At 41.4% G+C, this 27639-nt stretch overlaps 1 protein-coding gene across 2 annotated transcripts in view; it reads right to left on the reverse strand.

Annotated features, from left to right (window-relative positions):
* ACSS1 (acyl-CoA synthetase short chain family member 1) overlaps positions 1-27639 on the reverse strand; it is a 79157-nt gene that overhangs the window by 36032 nt on the left and 15486 nt on the right. For both annotated transcript variants that reach the window (XM_036752184.1, XM_036752185.1), the window contains exons 3-4: positions 4679-4878; positions 60-235 (exon numbers count right to left, since the gene is read on the reverse strand). In XM_036752184.1, coding sequence (XP_036608079.1) covers positions 60-235; positions 4679-4878 — 376 coding nt within the window. The remainder of the gene's footprint in view (positions 1-59; positions 236-4678; positions 4879-27639) is intronic.

The raw sequence follows: 27639 nt of genomic DNA on the forward strand, positions 1-27639 counted from the left end.
CAATTGCTGGAAGAGAAGGAAAAAAATAATCCAGAAACCCTGACATTGAATGAACTTACTTCTTCAAGAGGGACATCCAGCTTCCCCATGTGGATTTTGTTGTCTGTTCTCTGAGCTACTAAAACATGTTTAACAGTTGGACAGTTCTTCACAGCTTCATCCACTATCTTCTTCAACTCAATGATCCGTCCTCCCCGGACTCCTTGGTTGTAGGTGATGACCACTTTACATTTTGCTAATTAAAAAGATAAATTTGAGATTGGTCAATTATATTTCCATTCTGCCACCTAGCTTGTGTTTCTAACTAGTCACTGCAAATCACAATGCTATAAGCCTACCATAGAGAATGCCTATCTTTCAGTCTGTCTCATTTGCAAGCTTTCTACCCAAAGTAGGGGGTAGCTAGATGGTGCAACAGATAGAGTGCCAGGCTTGGAGTTAAGAAGAATCATCTTCCTGAGTGAAAATCCAGCCTCAGACACTTACTAGTTGTGTGACTCTGAGCAAGTCATCTAACCCTGTTTGCCTCAGCTTCCTCATCTATAAAATGAGCTAGAGAAGGAAATGGGAAATCACTCCAGTATCTTCACCAAGAAAATGCTATATGGGGTCACAAAGAGTTGGGCACAACTAAACAACAACAACCCAATACAAATATTCAAAAGGCATAATGTATAGAGTTTAGAGTAACCTTGTTAAACCTGAAAACATAAGAGAGGGGAGGAGTAATACTTGCTCTTATCCACATGTCCTTTAGACTAGGGGTCTTTAATCTTTTCTGTGTCTTAGACTCCTTTGGAAGTCTAGTGAAGACTCCTTTTAAGAACCATAGTAATTAAAATGCATAACCAAAGGAAATGCTAAATTTCAGTTAGTGAAAATAGAGACCAATTTTTTCCCATCCAAGTTCACAGACTCCTTGAAATATATACACAGACCTCTTGGGGATCTAAAGACTCCAGATTAAGAATCCCTGCCTTAGACCAAATATTTCAATAGTTCATATCAACTCTCTATATCAACCCTTGCTCAGCTTTGGGTTGTCTCTTTTCAAAGATTGGTAATAGTGCTGTCAATGCAAGATATTTCAAATGTTCTTCCATTTATTCTGAATTTAGAAAATATCTTCCCAAGAGATGTGGCCTAAAGAGTCCAGCACTGAGAAGAGTTCACCTCCCACACAAATGCCTCCTAACATTCTCAGCCACAAAAGCCACAAAAGGTTCTTGCAAAGATGACATGAGTCTTGGACAGGGTCAGCAAACTCAGCCTACCGGATTTAGCCTGCAGGCCCTAGTCAGGGGGATTTCTGTTTGAATGGATCAGCCTTGAGAATTGTGGCCAGATACACTGGGTGGCTCCTAGTCCCAAGTCTCCTAGGGAGATCAGAGAGCTTGATTCCAAGGCTAACCCGAGAGTTCAGGCTTACTGTGTACATTGGACTCAAGAAGGTCTCAAACCAAAATGGACCTCTGGCCTACCTAAAAGCAAATAAGAACTCTCAAGCCTCTTTCTAACCTAGAGCCAGTTTAGACCTCCCAGAGTTACTCTAAAGACCTCCAACCTGCTATCAAAGAACTACTGAGGTCACCTAATCCAACCTTCTTCTTATATAGATGAGGAAATATAAACCCAAGTAGGGTAAGTAGTATATTAACCAAGTAGGTTAAATGAATTGCCCAGTCATACAGGTAAGCCAGTAGATTTGAACCCAAGCCTTCTGACTGCTATCAGTAAACTAGAAACATAGCTCTTTAAAACTAAAAGGGGCAGCTCAGATTCAATCTAGCTCAGATTGATCTGGCCCGCTGGCATTAGCATCACAAATGCTCAGGCTCCTTAAGAGTCTACCCAATATGACAAAACCTTTAATAAACTTTGTCTTTTTGCTTGAAAAAAAACTAAAAGGGCCCATAGAGATCATATATTTCAACCCCCTCATTTTACACATAGGGAAAGTGAGCTCTATAATGGTTAAGTGACTTACCCAAGGACACACAGCAAGTTAGTGGCAGAGCTAATTTTGAAACCCGTCTCCTAACCACCATCAATTGCATTTTCCCCTATACTGTACTGCCTCCCTAAGTCAGGCCTTTATGGGAAAGGGATAATATTTACCCAGAATTTACCCAAATATATTTTTCTTGATGCAAGCCAAAAAGAAAATGACCATCATGCTGTAAATACATTAATGTGAAAAGCATCACTTATCATGCATTGCTCATTTATTTGTTCAATAAGTATTTATTAAATAGCCTAGAACACTGTGCTAGACCCTGGGGAGGGAATAGATATAAACATTAATTAAAACATGGTCACAAAACCAAAAAGAATCTCAGATACTATCTAATCCAAACTAGCTAAACAGGAATCCTTTTTATAACTTCCCTGACAAATGTATTCCTGCCCTCAAATCTAGTAAAGGGGATTTATTTTTTGTAACCAGACGTGTGGCTTCATCTGTAAACCCCAGTAAGGAACTTTCTCTACCTTTTCTCTGCAACTCATACTCTTAAGAGATCTGGCTGAGCCACAGAGAAGTTAAATGATGTGCCCAGAATACCATAGCCAGCATGTGTCAAAGATGGGACTTAAAAGCAGGTCTTCATAAATCCGAGGCCAGCTCTCTATCCACTGTGCCAGTATGCTTCTCAGCAGTTGGGGTGGGAATGGAGGTTAAAAGTGGGACATTAGGCAATAAAGATCAGTACATGTCAGGCACTTTCAAAATATATAGTATAGGCACTTACTACATATCATAACCACAACACATCATACACGTGACTTTCAGTGTGTTGTCCATTGAGAATAAAAGTATGTTCTTGATACAAATCCCATGCTTTCCTTCACTTTTCAAAGCACTGCCCTTCACAGTAATTTGCAGTTACATTTACTTTGATGCTAATGAGTTTTGGCCCCTGTCCCTTAATAGGACAGCCACGTCTTTAAGTGACAGCACTGAGATCTCTTGACATAAACCTGAAGCTAATGAATACTTTAAGGACTTTTCTGTTGGATTTTTCCCTTAGAGGTAATGTTAAGGTCAGCAGCAACCTAAATCCTATCAAGAGCTATAGAAATAGGAGTCAGAAATGGATGTATAATGAGAAGGCTATTGAACAGACATCAGTATGCTTGTATGATGCAGGACCTCACATGGAAGAGGCTGGAGAGTTTGCTTCTGAAGAGCTATGATGACATGAGGAATATAGAAACAGGGCTCAACAATAAAGGTGCTGTTGGGAGTTCTTACAAAAGAAACCTAACCCTGGTATGTACAGGGGCCAACCTGTTGTATTGGCTATCAAAATGGGTTCTTAGCACTTAATTCAACCAAGTGCCCTTGAAGAGTTTGGCCTTTATTTCCTTGATTAAATTAGGAGTCCTTGCCGACCTCCTTGCCTCAAGGGAAAGCCTAGTTTACGTGGGTTTGAGTGACATGTTTGTGACATCAGAGGCTTTTAGATCATGTGGGTTTAAGTCACATTTTTGTGACAATTTTAGGTCACATGGGTGAGTCGCATGTGTGACTCACCCTTGACCCTGAAAAAGATATAAAACCAGAGGTTGGCTTTCTCTTTTTTGGAGCTCTGACTCACAGCAGCAGTGGCGCATGTGACTCTGGGCCAGTCGTTGTAATGAACTCCCCAGTTGAACCCAGATGTTGGTAACTATGAATTGTATTTGGTGTGTCTGTGGATGTTTGTGATTTGTTGGTATTTGCTCTGAAGTTCAGGGTGCTGGCTTTTCCCCCTGAACTAAGTGAATGATATTTGTATGTTGGATTAAAGTAAGCTTGTTAACCCCTTAATGTTGCTTTCCTTAGTAAAGCAGATCAAAAGAACCTGAACTTGCAGCATTCTGTGAGCTGGTTGTTTTGGTTTTACACACCCACAGCAGCTGCTTGCTGGATTGTTGCAACACCTGTAAAGAGATCAATTTGGCCAGCCAATAAGACAAAGGCAGTATCTTGGGAGCCTTTTGCATCCTAAATGCTTTTAATAGAGCCTTCCCAGTCAGGGACAGTCTTCCTCTCACCAGATTTCAATGAGAATTCATTTTGGTCCCCTGCACTAATATATCATCCCTGCCTGCTCCTTTATTTAGTGTGTAACTAGAATAACAGACATTTTGGTGATAATCAAACTCTGAGGAAGCCACTGCAGAGACCCTGGACTTGGATAGAAAACTCAATGTTCCACTGAATGTTCCAAATCTCCAATCTTCATAAAAAGCTGAAGAAAGCTACAACTCTCAACAATTGCTAGAGAGCGTGCCAGATGGAACTCGCAGCCAGGCAGATCACATGGGGATTTTTGGAAAGATGCATTATAAAATTTCTCCTTTTGTCCCATGTGATCGTCATCTCTCACATTTATTCAGCTTTCGCAGCCACTATCTTATTTCATCCTTTAACAAGCCTGTAGAGTGGAAGGAGAGGCATGATTATTGCCATTTTATACATGAGGAGTCTGAGGCCTAGGAGAATTAAATGACTAAGTCATACAGCCATCGAATTAGTGATAGAGTCAGAACTAAAACCCAGGTGCCTCAGTGATTTTGAAAAGTATGCTCTCAAACCAGGAGGAAGAGCTATGCAGGCTGAATCAGAGAAGAGTCAGAACTATGGGGACCATTGAGTCTCCCCACCCCCTCATGTCCCCAGAGACATGCTTACCATCATTAATTCTTCCAGCTAAGGAATCAGCACTAAAACCAGCAAAGACCACTGTGTGAACTGCCCCAATTCGGGCACAGGCCAGCATGGCTGCCACAGCCAGTGGAGACACAAGCATGTAGATGGCCACCCTGTCTCCTCGACGTACTCCATGTTTCTTTAATGTGTTGGCCAGGCGGCATGTGGTCTCCAGAAGTTCCCTGTAGCACAGGGAAGAGGTTGAAATTGGTAACTATGCAGAGGAGACATAAATTTGGCAGGCTAACTAGAATCCCCATGGGCAGAATTGGTTTTAAATATTATATTCCTGCCTAACTTCCCAAAGAGATTATCAATTATTTTGGATTTGAGGGTAATCTACTCTTGGGATGTTGAGGCAAAAGTTGCTGTGAATTGGTGTCCAGGTCTGGGCACCTGGATTTTCTTAAAGGGTATCTTCTTACTTGTGAACTTTCCAGATAAATATCCTCTCCTAATGGAGAAGAGTATGGGTTGTAATTTTCTAAAAAGGAAAGAAAAGGCTTCTACTTTCTGTATCATTGTGTGACATAGGTTACTGTCTAATAGCTCATGAAAAGAATAGGCATGACCCTTACCCCAAATACCAACCCCACTACAAACACTTCACTTTCAAGCCATGTGGGGTATGTTCTTTGGTGCAAAGGAAACAGGGAGGGAACAAAGGATCATAGCTTTAGAGCTGGAAGAAATGTCATACAGTCCAGTTCTCTCATTTCACTGATGAGGTAACTGAGGCCCAGCGAGGAATGAGGGATTTGCTCGAAGTCATACAGGTAGTCAGTAGCAGAGTTGGGATTTGAACCCAGGTCCTCTGCCTCCAAATCTTTACATGATGCCATGCTGGAGATATTGTTTAATTCAATGACTGAAGAGGGAGGGATTCAGAGTCATCTAATGAATTAGTACAAGCATACACAAAAGAGTAAATATAAAGGGAGAATATAGGGAGAAAAAACTCATCTCTCTTTTTACTCCATTAATAATGCCTCTTTCTGCTAGATACCAAATTGATTTCACTGAATTTCACAGGAGATAAGTGTTAAAGAGTGGAAGGGAAAGAATTTTTTTAAAAGGCAGTAAGCAGAAAGAAGTCCTACGGGCCTACAGGTGCATGCAAATACCCCATTGCTTGGAGCTCCCAGCTGCTAAATTGTTCTTGGGAGTGGTTCCTGGGGACGTTGGCCTCAGGAGGGCACAAACATGTCATTTGGCCAAAGGTTAAGAACTAATTAGTGTACCATGGCACTTCTTAAATGTGTATTTACATAGTTCCTATTATAAATCTGCTATTCAAAAAAGAATTAAAAATTCATAGCTGACTGAGTCTATGGGACCAGTAACAATGAAGAGGCTGACACTTTTCAAAAAGGAAATATGTGTGCATAATTTTGAAAAGAAGGGGAAACGTTTTTTTCCTGTCTAGCAGAAACCACAAAGAGATGTTATTTCTTATAGGCCAATCAGAAAGGAAGCTAGATCAGAGGACTTACATTTCACCCCACAGCTAAGGTTGGTTCTACTGTGACTCTGCTATAGTTGTTTCCAATGGATTATTTTCAAAAATCATTTCTCCCCAAAGCTTTCAAAATAGAGGCAAAAGCACTGCTAGAAGCCCAACTTCTACTAGAAGAATTTCACCTTTCCCCCATACCAGCCACTGTAGTGTCCAATTTTCCAGAGTCACTCCATCTCATGTTAACAGAGCTATAAGCGGGAGGCTGCCAGGAGGCTTGCACAGGGAAGAGGGTGTACTTCTCCAAATGAGCTATGCCATGCAGGGACCGTGGAGGATCCTAGGAGAAACTCTACAGGAAGGAAGGCCATGCCATTATCCATTAGCCAGAACCTACTACCAACCAGGGCAGATTATGCAAATGCAACCTGGAATGGAGATCTAAACCATGGAGTATACCCAGGATCAGCAGCAATGGGGACATGTGCCAGACTCAGGGAGTCCAAGGAGCTCTTCCTCTTTCCCTGATGAGGAATTTATCCCAAATGGAGGAATTCTCAGTTTTAGCTCTGCATGTTAGAGTGAAACAGTATGACAGGGGAACACAGATAAGAAATTTGAGAATTAATGAAAAGCTGCAAAGAAGTTTAATTTAACTCCCTGTATCAGAGGGAATCTGGTTAAAATTAAATTTGAACCTCACTTAGCTCTTGTACATGCTACAACAAAAGTGACTGGGCTCTTTAATGAGGCAGTCAGAGGAGAAACAAGGATCGATCAAGGAATTTGGAATGGATGAGTATGTACCTACCCATAATCAGCTATTAAAATCCGTGTAGTGTATGATCATCTGCATAGTTCAGTGATTATTTCGGTCCTCTTTGAGAATGAACAACAACCAACCAACAAGTTCAGTGATGAGAAATATATTCTCCTTCATATCAATTCCCCCTCATGGTGTGGAGGTATTTTATAAAATGAGTTAACAAGTGGGACATGATAGTTGTACTTAAGTATCTGAAGGGCTGTCATGGGGCAGAGTGGTTACTCATTTTGTTTGGCCCCAGAGAGCATAATTAGGAGTAAAGGGTTGAAGTTTCAGAGGCAGGTTTTGGTCAAACTCATCCATCAGCTGGGGTGGTCATTTAGTCAAAAGAGGGGTAGCATAGCCTGCTGATGAGTAACCACGGAAAAAGGAGGCACTCAAGTGCACACACCAGGAAATAAGTGCTACTCTCCAGGGAGGAAATACCCAAGGGCAAAGCCCCAGCTGTCCCATACTAGTTATAGCTCTGATGCCATGTTGTTTGCATTCATTAACTCTACTTTTCAGTATCATGACAGATTCTGCAAGGCATATCTATCTACCTTAGCCTCTTTGGAAGAAGAGCACTCTATAATGGATACTAACATTTCTGAAAGGCTAAGGCAACAGACCACAAGCAAGTGCCCCTAGAAGGAAAGGGCTGGCTTGAACATACATCAGCAACAGGAAGTATCTGTCACCTGAGGACCAGTCTAGCTAAGTATTTAGCTAGTACTCAGTACAGCCTTCACTGGTTCTAGATTGGCTACTTTATGATGAATTCTCTGGCCAGGACAGCTAGCCCATATGTGTATATACATGTACACACACACACACACACACACTTTTGCAGTAATTTAATGTACTTGAAATACACGGTCTCCAGGAATGCACGTTTTTCCTTTGTGTGTTTAGATGCAACAGAAATATATATACAATGCATTTGTGGTTATCAAGGAGAAGTTATGAAGACATATTGTCAAGTGCAAATTAGGTCCTTGTTCCCCAATTAGCTATCTCCCAGTCATAAATAGTTGCTTCATAACAACAGATGGTTTCTAAATAGAAAAATCATACAAGTAGTCTCTCCCCAGTGGATTCATGATCTATATTAGATCAACAGACAAACAGGAAACATAAGGTAACTGTATTATAGGAAAGGACAGGCAGCAACTTGGTTTTCCAACTTGTAGAAGCCCAAGCCAATCCTGAGTATTTATTTCCATGTTTATTTAGTTGTCTAACTCATAGAGGTAAGTCAGACCTGGTTTTTCAGGGTTATTTTGAAGCAAATTAATTTGAATGTGCCTTTTCCCCCCTTATTTCTCTGATGGTAGGTTTGGCGAATTATTTAAAATTCTTTATGCAGTTTTCCTTTTTAAAAAAAATCTAAAAAGTGCATGTTTTGCTGTAGATATTGTTTGAAAAAACTCCTTTTAGTATATTTGCGTCTTCTAGGCATGTGGCTTTGATGGGGTGCTTGGGTTCTTGTGCTTGGACCCTAATTCTAACACCTCATTTCTCCTTAGCCTCTGCTTGGGTGACTGTGCCTGGACCCCAATTCCAAAACCACATCCAGTTCTAAAATTACATCTCTCCCTAGCCTCAAAATACTGTCTCAGGCAGTTCCCCTCCAGTTCAAGGGCAGCATGCCCCAGCAAAATACTTATCTCTCCTCCTGACGCAGTAGCCAGCTGCACCTACCTATAGAATTTATTGGTCCAACTCCCTGTGTACTGCTAATTGGCAGTGCACTGGGCCATAATGATATTTACTACTTACTGACCTTACTGATATGTATCCTAGACATAGTCAAATGTATACTCCCTTATATTCATCTTGTCTAACAAGACATTTGATGGAAGCAGCCTGGATATTTCCACTCAGCCCTGATCGTTAGTTGACTTAGTGATGTTTCATAGCCAAAACCACACCTCCTTGTAGCCCCGCCCCTGGGCTATTTCCCAGTGAACTCTGGGTAAAACACCTGCTCAGTAGACACTAAATGTGCATGCTCCTTTAAGAACTAACCACTCCCTAGTAGCATCCCAAAACAACTAATTGACACACTTGGCACATGTTTTACCCCCAAATGTCCTATATGAGATATACTTATCCCCTTTTAGATTGCAGGTTCCCTAAGAACTCTTGCCCACTGTAAAGCATAATAACAAACTTTTGCCAACTTGACTTAAACATTGCTTGGGTCTGTGAATTCATTCCAGGCAACCTTGTCCTGGAAACTTCAGTTTCGGGATTCCTGAGTGCCTGGGTTTTCTCCCTCAACAGCTTCTTCAGGGGATTTCATAAAGGTTTGAAGTAAGGAAATAGGCAGGCTGTAATCCCAGTTTTTTTTTTTTTATCAGGTTGAGCTAAAATCCTCCTGATGTCTTTCAGGAGACTTAACTAAAAGGATTTTGTAAATAGATAAATTATAGAGTGATTACTTCTTATATGACCTCAGACAAGTGATTTTACCTCTGTGGACCCTGGTTTCCTCATTCAAATAAGGGAGATGGACTAGACAGCCTCTGTGGGCCCTTCCAACTGAGATCTACAATATGATCCAATTCTTAGAGACAGAACAGAATTCAGTCCTGAGGGGGGCAGCTAAGTGGTTCAGTGGATAAGCACTGGGCCTGGAGTCGGGAAGGCTAGCTGTGTGACCTTGGGCAAATCACTTAACGCTGTTGGCTTCAGGTTTCTCATCTGTAAAATGAGCTTGAGAAGGAAATGGCAAACTACTCCAGTATCTCTGCCAAAGAAAACCCCAGATGGGGTCAGGGAGACTCTAAGGTGGCTGAATGTCAACAATAACAACAAACAAGTCCTAAGGTCATATACTCCAAACCCCTCCCTCTTACAGAGGAGGCAATCCTGCCTCTCCAGATCTCCCATCGTTTCCCTTTTCTCCCTCATTTCAAACACTGACTCTAAGTGATGCCTCAACAATCTGCGAACACCAGAGAAAGAACTACTCACTTCCTAATGAAATGGGCTTAGCCTGGCTTTGCAGCTGATCTCTTCCGGGTAGGTCATCACCTGCCTGGTGTGATTTGAAAGGCCAATAGAAAAGTTCCTAACACTCAAGATCTCTAGATATCAGCCGGGAGAGACCTTGGAGACCTCTGGTCCATCCCCCTCATGTTACAGATGAGGAAAATAAGGCCTGGGGAAGTGAGGTGACTTAGAATCACAGGATTATCTGTCAAGAAGTAGTTGAGCTGGGGGAGATAGTGGATAGAGCACCGACCCTGGAGTCAGGAGGACCTGAACAGTAGTTCAACTGACCTCAGACACTTGACACTTACTAGCTATGTGACCCTGGGCAAGTCGCTTATAACCCCAACTGCCTCAAAAAAATAAAAGTAGTTGGGCCATGAGGGGCCATCTAGTCTAATTCATTCAATTTTTTTATATGTTGAAACTGAGACCCAGAGAGGTTAAATGACTTGCCCAAGGACGCACAAGTAGCAAGTGCCTGAGGAAGAGTTAGAGCCCAGGTCCTCCGACTCCCAAAGCCAATGCTCTTTCTACCCTGCTTCTCATGCTGTCATGGAACTGAAACTCCACTATTAGAGATTTCTTCTTTTAGGTTGCCTTCTTTTTCTGGACTGGAGGTCAAAGAGGCCATGTCCTGGTTCTGTCACTTGCTGTGTTTGCCTGACATATCCCTTCACATCTCTGGGCATCAGTTTCCTCATCTGCAAAATGAAGGGGTTAAATTGGATGACCTCGAAGGTCTCTTCTAGCTCTGATGAGGTATGATTCCCTCATTCTAAGTTGATCATATCTCAGGATGATTAATTGTATCCCCTTATAAGAAAGGGGACAGTAGGAATACTGGGCTTCTGTGCAAGGGGTGGTGCAGAAAGGGGATATGTGGCCACGAAAAACAAACTGAGTAACCAGATGACATTTCTGTTCCTGCTCCTCTTTATCACCCATGTCCCCTGGCATCAGTGTGAGCTGTGGGTCCACGTTATCAGCATACACAATGCATTCTCTTATCACTAGGCACATACCCACTAGCCCCCTCTCCCCAGTCACTCTAGCTATAGCAGACGTCAGAGGGATGAGTTAGGAGGGAGGAGCAGAGAATTTTCAAACAACACCCCTAGTTTCCTGAAACAAGTTGCTCTGTTCAATCAATTATTCTAGTGGCTAGTGGATTACTTTGTTATGTCAACAGAGTCTAATTCATATCACTCGGACATTCTCAGCAATGACACAACCCTGGCTAACAGGAAATCAGCTGCTGCTGAAGCCACCCCCCAATTCCTCATAGTCACCAGTTCTGCTGCTGCTCTTGAACTCTGTCAGCAAATAAATACCAAAGCGGGAGGCCTAGCCACAGGGAGGAGGAAGAAGGAAAGACCTTTATCTCTGATTTATCAAATTATGTTTTCTTTAGAACTTTTTAAAAAATAGAGAGAAGGACTTACCCAATGCCATGCTCACCCACTGGAAGCTCCAAGAAAACAGGGAACAACATTGTCTTCCAAGGTTTTGTATCCCCGCCTCCATGGGGGAGATAGTAACATCTGTCAAATGAATCCAGTCCCAAGATTCCCGTAAAACCTAACTTTAGTCATCCTGGGATGATGTCCTAACCAAGTTAATGGGTACTTTCTTATACGATGCAAGCCCTTTTCCCCAATCATTCCACTAACTGGAATTTCTAGAAAAGGGATACAAATTTGAAGGTAACCACATCTGGCATTTGGGCTCCCAGATTACTTCCAAGCAGATCCTGTTTCTCCTTTAACTCTTGCTAGCCCTGGCAGGAGGAAGAAAAAAAATATTGCTCCTCATCATCAAGTCTTCCAGGGTGATAAAAACAAGAATAACTGCTCCTAATAGCCTGCCAAAATGAGGCATCAAAATTCTAAAAGGTAATAGATGGGAGATTCTATGGTTTTTAAGACCTGACTAGTCTGACAATAATACTTCTGAAGGACACAAATCATATCACCTAGCCATCTTCTTTCTCCTCCCTATGACTTCATGAAGCTGGCAGCCGGAAAATATTAACCTTATTATTTTTTATAAATAAGCTATGTAATACATTGGTTATAACACTGGACTGGAGTCTCCAAGACTTGAATTCAAAACCAACCTCAGACACTTACTAGCTGTGTGACCCTGTACAGGTCATTTAGCCTCTATCTGCCTCAGTTTCCTTAATTGTAAAATGGGAGTCATAATAGCACCTACCCCACAGAGTAGTTGTGAGGATCAAATGACATAAAATTTGTAAAGTGCCTACCACAGTATCTGGTACATTTGTTGTTGCTCAGTCATTCAGTCGTGTCTTACTCCTCATGACCCCCATGGACCATAGCAGACCAATACTGTCCACAGGGTTTTCTTGGCAAAGATACCAGAGTGGTTTGCCATTTCTGCTCCAGTGGATTAAGGCAAACAGAGGTTAAGTGACTTGCCCAGAGTCACACAGCTAATAAGTGTCTGAGGCCAGATTTGAACTCATGTCTTCCTGACTCCAACACTCCACTGCACCACCTAGCTCTAACTACTAAGCCACCTAACTGCCCCAACCTGGTCCATAGTAAGTACTTAATAAACACATGTTCTTTTTCCTCCCTTATAACATGGACAGAGGCAGTGTTTGGCTTTGTGACCCTTGACAAATCACTTACCCTTTCAGTGCTCTAAGGAATTCTTTCTAACATTATAAGTTGCAGAGAAAGCGTCAGCTCACAATGGTAGAAGGAGTCACCTCATCTAGGGGTTCCATATTTCAATGAAATCTCAGGTCCCATCCCTATCCCTGTTTTCACTGAACTAGAAGTTTTCTTCAATAACCAAATGCTAAGAGAGTATGGAGGTGGAAAAAATAAGCAGATAGTTTAGGCAAATGGAACAAACAGATCCCTGGGGGAAAAAACAGAGAAACCTAGATCCCCCGGGATTCCAAGGGAAATGTCTGATATACAGCTCTGTGGACTTAGTAAAAGGGGTACCTCACCTTACATAAAAGAAGATCTGCTGTCAGACTAGTTCATAGGATCTCTTCAGGTTTAGTCTACACTGACTCTGGCTGATGCTATTCTAAACAATATGAGAGGTGTGGGCTGCACACAGGTGCCTAGGGTCCCTTCCATCCTTAACCATTATTACTATTATTATTCTACCCACTCTACCTTTTGCCATCACCCACTGGAATGGATTGGACTGGACCAGATTGGAGTGGACTGAACCAAATTGGATTGGACTTCATTGGATCAGCCTGGACTGGATTGGATTAGAGTGGACTGAGCTAGATAGGGCAGGACTGGATTACACCGGATCCAACTAAATTGAATTGGACTGAACTGAACAGAATTGGACTACATTGGACCAGACTGATCTATGTTAAACTTGCCTGGACCAAATTGAACAAAACTGAACTGGACTAGATTGGAGAAGATTGGATTAGTTTGGCCAGACTGAACCAGATTAGACCAAACTGGACTCGATGGATCGAACTGCACTGAATTGGACTGGATTAAGCTGGACTAGACCATATTAAACCAGAGCAGACCAGATTAGACTGTACTAGGCTGGACTGAACTAGATAGGACTGGATTAAATTGAATTGCACTGGACTAGATTAGACTGAACTGGACCAGATTAAAACAGATTAGACTGGATTGTACTGAAATTGAATGCATTGAACCAGAATGGAATAGATTAGACCAAACTACACTGGATTGGACCTAACTGGATTGGACTGGACTGATTGGATTGAACCTGATTGGACCTAATTGGACTGGACTGAACTGACATGATTGGGTTAGATTACACTGGAGTAGACTGGCCTAGACTAGACCAGATTGAAGTAGATTGAGCAAGTCTGGATGGTATTGGACTGAACTGGACCAGGCAGGACCAGATTAGACTAGAATATAATGGGCCAGATTAGACTGAACTGCACTAGAATGGGCTTAAATGGACTAGACTGGCCCAGAGGGGACTAGACTGGATTGGATTGATTGGAATAGATTGGATTGGACTAGATTGAGCTGGAATGAATTGGACTGGATTGGACCATATTGACTAGATTGGACTGGTCTGAACTGGATTGGATGGAATTGAATTACACTGGCCTGGATTGGACTGATTTGGACCAGACTGGACTGGATTGAACTGGATTGGATAGAAATTTACCAGACTGAACTGAAACAGAATAGATTGGATTATATTATTCTGGCCTGGACTGGATTGGGCCTAATTAGACTGAACTGGACTACACTGAATTGGTCTGAACTAGAACAGATTAAACCAGACTGGCCAAAATTAGACCAAATTAGACTGGACTACACTGGAGTAGAAAAGATTGGGTCAGTTTGGATTGGACTGGTCTGGACCAGATTAGAATGAAATACACTAGATGAGACTGTATTAGTCTGCTATATACCAGTCTAGATTGGTCTAAACCAGAGATGGGTAGACCAAATTTGACTGAATTTCACTGTTCTAGACCAGATTAGGCTAGATTGGACTAGATTAGACAAGTCTGGACTAGACTGGACTGGTCTGCACTGAACCAGATTATATCGGTCTGTACTGGATTAGACCAGTCTAGATTGGATTAGAGTAGTCTGGACCAGATTGTACTAGCCTGGATTGGCTTGGGCTGTACCTAGCTGGTTTGGACTGAATTGGACTAGATTAGACCAGACCCAACTGGATTTGATTTGATAGTCCAGTCTGGACTAGACTAGTTTGGGTTAGTGTAGGCTAGACTGGATTGGACCAGACTTGAATGGACTGGATGGGATTGGACTGGATTCTACTGAACTGGACTGAACTAAATTAGCCCGGACTGGATGCTGTTTATTTCATCATGTGTCTTCTCTAAAACTGTGTTTCCAAAAATTTGTTCTAATTAGGAAGAGTATCTAAACTTCCAAATACGGGACGGGGGGAGGGGTGGAGATGGAATTGTTTCTCCAATTGTAAAGACCTCTGTTTGTGTTTTCATTCGAAAGTCCTTTAAAGACAAAGTCTGGAGGAATTTTATCTTATTTTTCCTATTAATATCTATTCCTCATTTCCATTCCTGACTCTTTTTTTCCAAACTGGCTGGAGATAATTGAAAGATGTGATAATTCTTTGCTTGGAATGCAAGGAATATGCATTAATATGAGATGAAGAGGAAGAAAAAAGGGGGAATCTCACGAAAAGTGGCCTCAATTTTTTTAATGACATATAAGGCAAGGTCCTCAGGTGAGAGGGTGTTGGAAAGGGATACCATGGGAGGCTTGAAGAGACAAGAAGGTTTGGAACACTTTGTGGGGGAAGTATGATAAAGACTCAGTTGAGGAGAAGTAGAAGCATTATTCTTATGCATCGATAGCCCAGTTTAGATTAGAAAACACAAATTACATATCTTTCTCCTAGCAATTTGTGCACTTGTGTTTGCTTCTGGGTCCTAGTCATTTAATCAACTCTAGGGTATATTTTTCTATTTTTTTAAAACTACTACCAATTAAGTAGATAAATTAGAATATGTGGATAATAAATAATATTAAAAATAAAAACCAATTCTTTGCTCTCTCTTCTTCATTTTGTCTATTTTTGGAGAAAAATATTTTCTCTTTTTGGTGAGATAACAACAATAATAATGCCAACAACCAAGTCCAATGGGAGGATGCTTCTTCCAAAGGGAATCTTTTAATCCCATATAAATTTTTCCTCCCTAGTGGATAAGTTTTGATGATTTGTTTACTGGGGCTCCTTAAAAAGGGTCTGGTTCTAAACATGGAATCAAAACAGAGGACCCACCCCTCAGTAACTCTCTCTATATCCCTCCCTGGCCCTGAGTGTATTTTGACGGTTGTGCTTGTTGCATAAAGGCAGCCGGGTTTCCTCTGGTGTAGAAGGAATTCTTGCAATGTTGAACAGACTAGCTGGCCTCTAAGGTCTTTTCCAACCCTATAATCCTGCAGTTTTCAGAAGGAAAGACATTCCCCAACAGCCCCCACTACTCTCCTTTAAAAACAAAAACAGTGAGCATGTGGCAGAACAAAGGCAGAGGAGTGAGTGTGTGTGTGTCCATCAGAGGCCACGTGTGCCAGTTAGATAGCTCCTGCAACCTCTCTGTAGGACAGGGATAGAAGCTTTCTCATCCTGTCGTTACTTCCTGGATGTTGCTGATGTTTATGCTTCTTCAGCAGGGAGTCTATTTGAAATTGACTCTGTGGTGTACTTGAAGAGCATTTCACTTGGACCTAGTTCAAATGGGCTGGCTTTGCACAAGTATGAAACAAAACCATGCTCTTATTTCAGAAATGATAATGTCTTATGTGAGTGAGTATGGATCAGAAAAATGTTCAAGATCCCTTATCTTCAGGCCCTTTCCAATCTGGCTCTAGTCTGCCTTTCCAACCTTATTTTATACTACTCTACTTTGTGCCCTCCACATTCTAGCCAAATTGAGCTACTCACTTTTCCCTCATCTTTTCCAGCCTACTACTATCTTTTTGCATTTGCATGGACCATCACTTGTGCCTCAATGAGAATCTTCATGTTCCTTACTTGTTGGAATGTTTTCCTTTCATAGCTCAAATATTGCCCTCTTCACCCTGACCCATCCAGCTATATTTCCTCCTTTCTTGGGTCTCTCATACCATTCAACAGAGCTAAGTTGTTCTCTGTTATGCACTAACCAAATTCCAACGTGTGTGTGTGTGTGTGTGTGTGTGTGTGTGTGTGTGTGTGTGTACGTTATCCAAATTTCTCAAGGGTCTTTATTGTGTGTCTTTATTTTTTAGGCAGTGTCAGGAAGACTTGATTCTAATCATACGTCTTACATATACTGGTTTAGTAATGCCCCAGGCAACTCTCCAAGAGTGTAAGTTACAGAGAAAGTCCCTACCTTCATTGGTAGGAGTTGTTTCATCTGTATGTCCCTATGCCACTGAAATAGAGGTCCAGTCCAGTCATTCATTTCCAGTAGAGAGCACAGTGTCTTGCATATAACATAGATTATGACATATATACACATATGTATGTAAGTATGTATGTATGTGTGTGTATGTATGTATACACACATATATACCCATATATGCATATACATATACATATATGGGGGGAAAGAGAGAGAAGAGGGGGAGAGTCAGAGACAAATGAGACTGGAACTCAGTCCTTTCTGCCTTCAAGACTTGCTATCAATCCCACTCTCCCTCTGAAATAGGATAATTTATTCCTAACATCTTAAAATAATTCACTTAATGCTGATTTTCAGCTCTTGACAAAGGAAAATTAAATTAATGACTAAAACTCACCAAAAGCATTCTCTTTTACTCCAGCAATACTAAGGAAAATTACCCATCACTGATGGTTGCAATTTACAAATTGGTGGGTTGCTGTGGTTTTTTTTGGGGGGGGGTTGTCAGTAATTGTTAAAAGAGAAAAAAATGTAGAAGCAACTTGTCACATTTTGAGAACAGTATAAAAATATTGTCCATTAATGGAAAAACCCTTAGCCATAAACCAATACATAAATTTTCACAGGAATTTGGTTCCAGGTGTTGAAGTGGAGGAGTTGGTAGGGCTTAAATCCACATGAGGGGTTTATTCCTTTTTGTGCATTCTTTTTTGGCAGGTTGAGTTCAGATTTCTTTTGGATTTTAAATTTCAGACTTTTAAAACAGCCAAAGAAAAGAGCTCCTATTCTCTGGGCAGCATCTTTAAAAAGTATCCATCAACTCATCCCAGGAAACATTAATCAAGCACCTGTTATATACAGAGAACTATGCTAGGAACCCACATGGGAGAAAGGGAAGAGAAGGTACCTCAGGTTTAGAGGTGGAGTGTGGTAGGTTGGCTAATTCTTTCCCAGGGTATCACTGGAAGGGGATGCACTTTCTCCCCTGGATGACCTTCAGGCCTATCCCTTGCTCAGATCTTGGCTACCACTCCTAGGGTTCAATATCATGTCTTTTTGGAGGATACGCTTTTCCTCCTCAAGCCAGTTTCTGTGGCCTCCTCATCCTTTCTGGGGGTTAGGGAATTTGAAAACTGTCAGCCATGCTTTGGAGGTTCAGGTTGGGCCCTCTGGGAGATAGGCCATTACCTCTTCCTGTGCAACTCGGCCAACTGACCTGAGCACAATTCCCAAACAGGATTTTGTGACAGTTCTGTTTCAACCCTCTTGCTTACACTTTTGGTGTAAACCGCAACATGGGGTTAAATTTGGAGTCCCAAGTCAGAAAGTTAGAAAGGAGCCTCTAACACTTTATTACAAGATAAATGACCACTTGCTTTGGTAATAACAAGTTATCTCAGTGTAGTAACTCCTGAGGCCAAAGCTTATGGCCAGAGCTGCAAGCTCTGATGAAAAAAAAGCCAAGGAGAACAGAGGAAAGCCCCAGCTGCCTTATATCTTAGCCTCAGCTAAATAGCTGTGTAAGTGGGTAGATATGAACCTGGGCCTGCAGGAATGTTGGGGATTCTTTCTTCTGCGGTTTCAGGATAAAAGGCAAGGCTGGGAATAACAAACTGTGATTCACTCACAACTGGACTGCCAAGTGAGTTACTGGCCAAGCATTTGGTGGCTGTGCTGTGTGTGTTTCTCCATCTAAAGCAGCCTGGAGCGAGTAGAGAAATGGAAAGAGGAGGAGAAACAATTACTGAGAAAAACATCTTTGGATCTGCATACATTCTTTCACCTCTGCATTCTACCTATGAAAATTTCTCAATAGTCTTTCATGCCTCTCCAACCTCACCTTCCCCGCCTGTTCCCTAGAAGGGACCCAGGTGTGTTGGTAAGCAAAATGGTCTTTTTTTTCTTTGAGTAATCCTTACTAGGTGATAAGCCCCAGGCCCAAAACCCTATTAGGTGTAAAACCTTAGTGGGTGTGGATTAGCAACTAATGTGGGGCCCAAGGTGGGGCAAACTCCAGGGAGGGCCTAGTTTACATGTCTGGGACAGCAGAGGCTCTTTTCATTACTTTGTCAACCAGGGGTTGGCTGTCTGTTCTTTGGAGCTCTTTTACACAGCAATGGTGGCTCGTGACTCTGGGTCAGCCCTTGTTCTGAGCTCCCAGGTTGAACCTAGATGTTGGTAACTATGAATTGTATTGGGTCTGTCTGTTGATGTTTGTAATTTGTTCGTATTTTATCCTGAAGTTCAGGGTGCTGGATTTTTCCCCTGAACTAAGTGAATGATATTTGTGTGCTGAATTAAAGTAAGCTTGTCAACCCCTTTAACCTTGCTTTCCTTATTAAGGCAGATCAAAAGAACCTGTGCTGTTGGCAGCTTTCTGGGTGCTGGCTGTGGGTGGATCTTACACCCCCACAGAAGCTGCTAGCCAGATTGCTGAAACACCAGGGGAAGACAAAGCTGCAAAAGACACATGCAGAGCAGGGCTCCCATGAAAACCAAGTGAAAGGGAGTCAGAGTTCATCACTCCTCTCAAAGGTTGGCTGTCTGCTGCTATTCTTGGGGACCAGCTCCTAATTCTTTTGACGCATACTAATTTGCATGGTCAGCTTGCTACTTTACATCAGAGGGGTAGGTGGGATGGAGCAAAGATGAATAAACTAATGATTGACACCTAACTAAACTAAACTAAGATTTAGTGCCTGCCTGCTATGGGCAAGGCCCTGTGCTAGACAAAGGGACACCTAGGATATCTTCATCAACATGAGTCCTTGATTCCCTTCTATTATTAGCAAGGTCTCTTTCTTGAAATTACATGTCATTATGTCACATAGACAGAGAGGCAGGGTGTCATGTTGGATAGAGGGCTACCCTGGGAGCCAAAGACACTTGGATTGCCTCAGTTACATATGGCTGTTTGACTGTGGACAAGGATCATTGCTTAATTTCTAGGTACTCTAGGCAACCCTCAAAGACAATATAAAACTGCAGAGAAGGTGCTGCTAACCACCACTGGGAGAGGGATTTCTTCACCTGGGAGTTCCCTATGCCAATAAAATCAGGTCCAGTCCTATCCCCTTACCTTATTGCATTTACTTATCTACATATGTGTCCCAAACCCTCAGTAAAATGTAAGCTTCTCAAGGGCAGAAACTGTTTTATCTTGGCATCTTAAGGCCCCAGAACAGTGACTCATAAACTTTTGTTAAACTGAATTGAATTTCGTTCTGTATGCTTATATTCTGATAGGTGCCATAAGGGGTCATCATTCACTTATTTAGCGACAGTAATGATAACAAGTCATTTATAAAGGTTTATAAAAGCATTGTCTTCATGGTACTCATGGCCAGTGCAAATGTCCCCATTTTTACAGCTGGAGAAACTGAGGCCCAGAAAGATGAAATTATTTGCCCATGGTCACCTTACTAGTCAATCTCAGGGCTATAACAGTACCTGCTGAAGAAGAATGGCTATCTTGGCCACTACTGGTCAAACGTTGGTGTGTTTGCAGTGGAAAAAATCCTGCCCTCCAAAGTCAGAGGATATGAGTTCTCATCTTGACTGTACCTTGGGCAAAACGCTTCACTAAGCTAGGTCTCAGTTTCCTCCTCAGTAAAATGAGGGGATTGGTTGGCTGAGATGACCCCTGAGGTAAATTCCAACTCCAAATCTATGTTCCTGTGTTGGCCTAGATCAGAGGTCCTCAAAATATGGTTATCCTGGGGATCCCCAAGACCCTTTCAAGGGGTCCATGATATCCCAATTAATTTTATAGCATACAAAAACATTTTAGTTTCTAACAGTAAATATCAGTAAATACAACCTACCTAAACAAAAGTTCTTTAGGCAGGGAGGGAGTAAATCCTTAATAATTGTAAGAGTATAAAATAGCACTAAGACCAATACATTAGAGAACCTCTCTAAATTCTCTCTAATCTCTAAATTCTCTCTGAGCTCTAAATCCTTATGATGCTGGCAACACAGGTGTGCTGAGTCCTTGAAATCTATGGAAGTAAAGGTCTAAGTGAATGAATAATATGCCTCCAGGGGTTCTGCCAGTATGAGAGAACTTCATTCTTCTTAAGTTCTCTGTGCAGTGACCCATTCTCTCTAAATCAGGAAAAGCTCTCTGTCTATTAAATTTCCATACATACTATTACCAAGTGCAAAGAACACACCTCCCCACACATAGATTAGGTCTCCCAGGGTTTGAAACTTATTCCTACTCTATCCCATAAACGTAGAAACCATATGGTTCCTTGTAATGCTATCAGTCAAGAAGAAATCACTGCCATCTGTACTTCTATTAATTGTCTTCTGTTTATTCTCTATGTAGTTTACTTTGTATATATTTGTTTCCACCTTGCCTTCCCCATTAGATTGTGAGCTCCTCAATGGCAAGGATTGTCTTTTGCCTCTTTTTGTACTCCTAGCTCTTATCTCAGTGCCTGGCACATATTAGGCACTTAATATATGTTTATTAATTGAATGATTGAAAAACTTGCTTTGGCTCTGTTTTGTATGCTCTTTGACTTCTCCATTATTAACTGCTGCTAGTATCTTTTTTAAAATCTATATAACATGTTCTAGAAGGGAATATAAAAGGACTAGATTCCTTGAAGTTGATTTGAGAAACTACCACAATGGCTGGAGATTCTCCAAATCTTTCCAATGCACACATCTGACCACATCATATCTCTGCTTTAAAAATCCTCAGTAACTCCCTATGGACTCCAAATAAATGAAGCCTGTCATTCAAGGCACTTCATAATCTTGATCCAACCCACCTTCACTAGGAATGTCCTCCTCACCCTTGCCACCTTCTTCCTCCCCCCAACCCCTGATACCTAGAGCCCATCTAAGCTACCATATTGTATATATGGCATCAATGAGATAGGAGTCACCAATTCTTTTCCTTCCAGTAAGATGGAAGACCACTAGACCTTATCATCTGGCCTACTATTGCCTCCCAAGTTCCTGCTGACCTTACCACTTGCCTTGCCTTTATGCTCTGCCGACCCATAGCACTGTCAGCTGACCCACTAAGGTAACTTAAGGACGCCTGGACTTTGCCATCCATCCAGACATCACACTCTTAGGACTCCCAGGCTTCTTCATCAGCAGTGTAGCTGAACTCTCTTTTATATGTTTTCTCCCCCCAATTAGAGTAAGAGCTTCTTAAAAGCAAGAGCTATCTCAATTTTTCTATTTATATTCCCAGCACTTAGCACAGTGCTTGCCCAAGAGAACGAATAATTAATAAGTGCTTTTTAATTCATTTATTCCTCCATTGTCTCACTCTACCTCCTTTCAGGAATCCAATATTTCTGATAAACTGAACTACTCATGATTCTCTAAGCATGCCCTATTCTCATCCCCCATGCCTGTGTGCCAATTGTTTCCCATGCCAAGAACGCCCTCTCACCTCTGCTCATTGGAATCAGATCCATCCTTCAAGGTCTATTTCAAATCCTACCTTTTCCATGAAATGTTCCTTAATCTTCCCTAGCAAAAACTGTTCTTTCTCCAAAACATCAGAGAACATTAGGAGGGATCTGTGTGATGCAGAAATCACCACAGTCAACAAGCTTGCCCAAGGTTGTAGACAATTACTTTGTAAGTAATTTTGTCAGTAATTACATATCTTTTCATTACTGGAGTATCACCCCACCAAAATACAAGTGTTGTTTTCCTTGAGGTGGTTAAGGAAGAGGATGCTCCCTATTTTCAAAAAACTGGACAGTTTTGCTTCTCAAACATACTTTCTGTTGTCTCACCACCATGCCTTTGTTTAAACTATTCTTTATGCCTGGAATGTCCTCACTTATTTTCTTGGCCTGTTGAATTCTTGCCCTTCCTTTAAAACCCAATTCACACACTACCATCTCCGTGAAACCTTCTCTCATTCCCTCGCTTGGTAAAGGCCTTCCCCAGAACCTTACAGTTTGTTAAAATTACTGGAATCCAATTGTTCTATAATATTATGCTTCATAGAGATCTGTCCATGTTGGCATCTTAACCCCTGTTAGGGTATAAGCTCCTCGAGGGGAAAGATTTGTTTCTTAATAACGAAATCTTCTCTGGCATACCTCATTCAGCACAATGCTCTGTACTTTTTCATCATACCTGTACTTTGCCTCAATTATATACTTATCATTTACATTTGTGTTCATTTGTGTACATATACTCTCTCCCATACCAGATTATAAGCACCTTGAGGGCAGGGAGAGTTTTCTTTATATCTTCCACAGAGATTAACACAATGCCTTGCTCGTTATTGGTGATAAATATTTGTTGAATGAATGAATGCATGCATTCTAAGGGCTTCATGTGGAAGAGGGAGAGGGAGTAAGGGGAGGGTGGAAGGAGGAGGGAGTCAAGAGCTATTTGAAATGAAGTTCAGGTCATGTTTAATGCCAGCTTCCACCCTCCTCACTTCCACTGCTGAGTCCCTTCCCTCTTATATGACCCAGCCAAAATTTCCACTCCTTTAATAATGAAGCAGCTGCTATATAATCAAAGAGTTCTGGTCTTTAGAGCCTGAAAACCTGGGAATGAGCCTCAGTTCTGCTACCTGCCAGCTGTGTAATTTAATAGATTAAGGGGAGAGTCTCCAACTCTCTGATCCTCAGTTTACTCATCTGTAAATAGGAATCATATTTGCATTCCTTATCTCAGTGTTATAAAAAGTGCCTTATAAACCTACATCACCATCAGATATTGCGACTATCATATCAAGTGTAGAGGGTCAAAACACTGAAGAGAAAGATTTTACTTTCTTTCTTAGACTTAGTAAAGCCCAAGGATGTCTTTCTCAATTCAACAAAACGTAGAAACTCCTCAGACTGAAACAGGCTTTTTTGAAAAGTAACACCACAAACAAGTATGTTGATTGTCATGGGCAATCTGACCCACTATCTATATTAAGCATTTGGATCTGTTTTTTTTTCCAGTGGCAATGGTAGGTTTGTGCTGATCATTCGTCCTTGTGATCAATGGTATGCTAAGTAAATAGCCTTCCACATTGTTTCCATTCCCACTGACATCATCATAGCTTAGGCCTTTCTTGGACTGCTGCAAGAGCTGGCTACTTATTTATGATGAAGTTCCTAATGGCCTCTCTGTCAGGGTGGGTAAAATTCTAAGTTGACTCCTACACTCCTTGAGGATTCCTAAGACAGAATCTATGATATAAGAGTCTCACCCTTCAAAAAAAGCCGATGGAGGAGCAGCACCTCAGTGGGTGATACTGAGTTTGAGAAAGAAGATATGCTTGAAAATATTATTTATATAAAGAATGTTTAAATTAATTCAAGTTACTTGTGCAAAAGTCTGCTTGCCTTACAGAGGTTGCCACCATCAAAGTATTCAATAAATGCTCACATGGACATGTGCAAATAGAATACAGATAATGCGACAGCAAAGTCCATAATACATATGTATGTATTTGCAATATCTACATTAATATCTTCTGTTTAAATAATATCTCTATTTCTAAGGCATGATCTCACCTTTTCCTCATTTGAATTTTATATACACTAAAAGAGGAGGAGAAGCAGGATGGTGTGGTGAAAAGAGCTCTGAACTTAGATTCAAGTAAGCTAGATTCGAATCCAGGTATGCCACTTTCTAGCTGTGTAGCCTCAGATAAACTACTTGATGTCTCTGAGCCTCAGAATCTTTATCTCTAAAATGGCTATAACACACCACCTAACTCACACGGTCGTTATGAGATTAAAATGAGATAATGTATATATGCATATTCTATAAATACTTGTATAAGGAAAGAAGGAAGGAAACAAACATTTATTTGTTATTCAATTGTTTCAGTCATGTCTGACTTTTCATGAACCCATTTGGGGTTTTCTTGGCAAAGATACTGAAGCGGTTTGCTATTTCCTTCTCCAGCTCATTTTACAGATGAAGGAACTGAGGCAAACAGGTTAAGTGATCTGCCCAGGGTCATACAGCTAGTAAATATCTGAGGCTGGATTTGAACTCCGGAAGATGAGTCTTCCTGACTCTAGGCCCAGCACTCTATCTACTGAGTCACCTAGAAGTATTTATTAAGTACCTATAATATACCAGATACTGTACTAAGCTAAGCACTTTACAAATTTTATCTTATTTGTACAAGAAAAGTGGAATGAAGGATGTCAGTAGAGAAATGTGTGACAGGAAAGGAAGGTGGGAATTATGGTTAGGGGAAGAATCTTAACCAAACCAAGGACAGACATGATCACAAAAGACGAAATAGAAATGAACAATCTCATGCACAAAAATAAGGCAATGCAAAAAGGCTAGGAAGAAAAACTGTTGACTGGGGGGAAAAGTCTTTGCATCAAAGATTCTGATATCTAAAAGACAGAGACAAAGATATAGGTCTAGATATAGATAGGGAGCTATTTCCCAGTGGATAAATAATCAAAAGATATGAACAAATAGCTATCAAAAGGAAAAGAAGGTGGGTTGGTCATGTGAAGAGAGTAAGGGATTGCCCATAGACAGCCTTGTGCTCCAATGGTATCCACTGAGAACTAGAGGAGGCCCCCTGAACTTCTGAATGAACAACACTGGCACAGATTTAGAGGACATGGATGGGCTATAATCTAAATTGTTGAAGGGAGTACTCATTGCGTAAGAGCACAGATCCATCTTGAGTACCATCCTGTCCAAGCTCATACAACTTAGCAAGTGGTAACCCTGGGTGTAATACACAACTCTCTTCCCTCCTAGCTCAGCTGTTTTTCTCCATCCCAGTACATGTGAACTCATGTGTACTAATACAGGAAGGATGTGAGAATTCCATTCAAGAAGAAAGCTATCATCTATGGTTTATCTTCTAAGTCCTAGGGGGTTGCCTAAGGCATAGAAAGATTTCAAGACCTGACCAGGATGATGTAGCTGACAAGTTATCAGTGTCAAGATTTAGACTCATGTTTTCTTGACTGAGCCCAGTCAAGTTGCAGATATTCTTCTGTGTAAACTGAGGCAAAAGGAGGACAAAGGCTCCTAAGGTGGTACCTCTTTCACTGTTACTGAAAAGAGGCTTAGATGTCCATTCTGGGTATTCCTTGTTACCTCTGTTTGTTTCCCTCTATCGGTAACATTAGAAGTTATTGACATAGAGGGAGTAAACGCTAAGGCCAGTTCCTCAGGGTCAGTGGGGTAGCCAGGGTTTGCTGACCCTGATGGTTCATCTTAGGCCTCACTTCCATTGGGAAGCAACTCTGTTTGGGCAGCTGGAATGACCAGTCTCTCCTAGAAGCAGACTACACTCACAGTTTATTTTTGGCAGAACAATCAGTACCAATACCTAGCCGGCCTTCCCAAAATAGAAACCACAGCACAAACCTGAAATGACTCGGACAATCATTAACCCAAATCCTACGCCGGACAATTGGCAATACAGACGGCCTGTAAACATACTATTCAAAATTTCTTTTCCATCATCAAACAATGAGTAGAGATGGGTATTCACCTAGGATTGACACTCCCTCACAGTCTACAATCAGCTTTAAAAGATGTCAGTTAAAGGATGCATGTGTAGCTGTTTTTGACAGTGAAGAATTTGCTTCTGCTCGGGATTGTATGTTTCCAGCATGGAGCAGCCTAGTGTGCCAATTAGTTTAAATTACTCTTAAGCTTATGCATATCACATGTCATCCTGAAGAGCCTTTCAGGTTTTAGAGCCACATTACTCAATTCCACTCACACAAGCAAAATAAAATTAGTGAACATAGCTTAACATTAACTAGGTATTTGTACAGTGAGGGGCACTTCAAATGATGGAACAAAGGTGTGAATCAGTCAATGTATCATAATTCCTAAGCAAGCAGACCAGAATCTGATCCTTAGAGTTAGAAAAGCACCTTAGTGGTCAAGTCCAACCTATAACTTTTGCACAAGAATCTTACAATCCCCCCAGCAAGGGATCATTCAACATCTGTCCTTCACTAACCCATGTGACTTGGGGCAAACCACTTAACTTTTCCGAGCTTCAGCTGCTCACCTGTATAGTGAGGGACTTAGACCTTGGACCCTGGGCTAGACGACCTCTAAGTTCCCTTCCAGTTCTAATAGCCCATAATTCGAAGAACTGCAGCAAAGGGCAATCTACTAGGGAGGGAGGCAGCTATTCAACTGCTAGAGAGTTTGTTAGGAAGGCGATGTTGGTGTGAGTACTGTGATTCAAAACAAAATTAGTTTTCAGGAGCATGGAATAGAGAATGTGACAAATATGGATCCCATTCCAGAAATCTGTGACATTTATTGTGGTTTGATTAAACCGTGCTATTAAACACCTGCCTCCAAAGTTATAGCTCCACTCTGAGCCGCATTGACCTATGAGAAAGACAGATCATAAATGAGCACGGGCAGGGGACAGGAGGCAGACAGCGGCAGTAGTGAATGGAGTGCTGTACTAAGGGACAAAAAGACCTGGATTCAAACCCATCTTTCACTTTTACTAGCTTTGTATCCATGAATAAGTCGTATAACGTCTTGGACCTTTGTTTTCTTCATTTTTAAAGTGGGGATCATATATACCTCATAGGGATATTGTAAGATGCAAACGATATAAGGTATATAATGAGCTCTGGGTGTTTTAAAGCACTATACAAATGTCAGGCTGTGGATTGTTGAGGGTTGTTTTGGTTTGGTTTGGTTTGGTGTGGTTTGGTTTGGTTTGGTTTGGTTTGGGGGGGTGGGGAACCTGTGATTTCAATATACAGGCTTCCAATGCGGAAATTCTCTCTACCAATATAAATTTGCTACTCATCTCTAATGAA

The sequence above is a fragment of the Trichosurus vulpecula genome, chromosome 3 (genome assembly GCF_011100635.1).
Source record: "Trichosurus vulpecula isolate mTriVul1 chromosome 3, mTriVul1.pri, whole genome shotgun sequence".
Taxonomy (NCBI): domain Eukaryota; kingdom Metazoa; phylum Chordata; class Mammalia; order Diprotodontia; family Phalangeridae; genus Trichosurus; species Trichosurus vulpecula.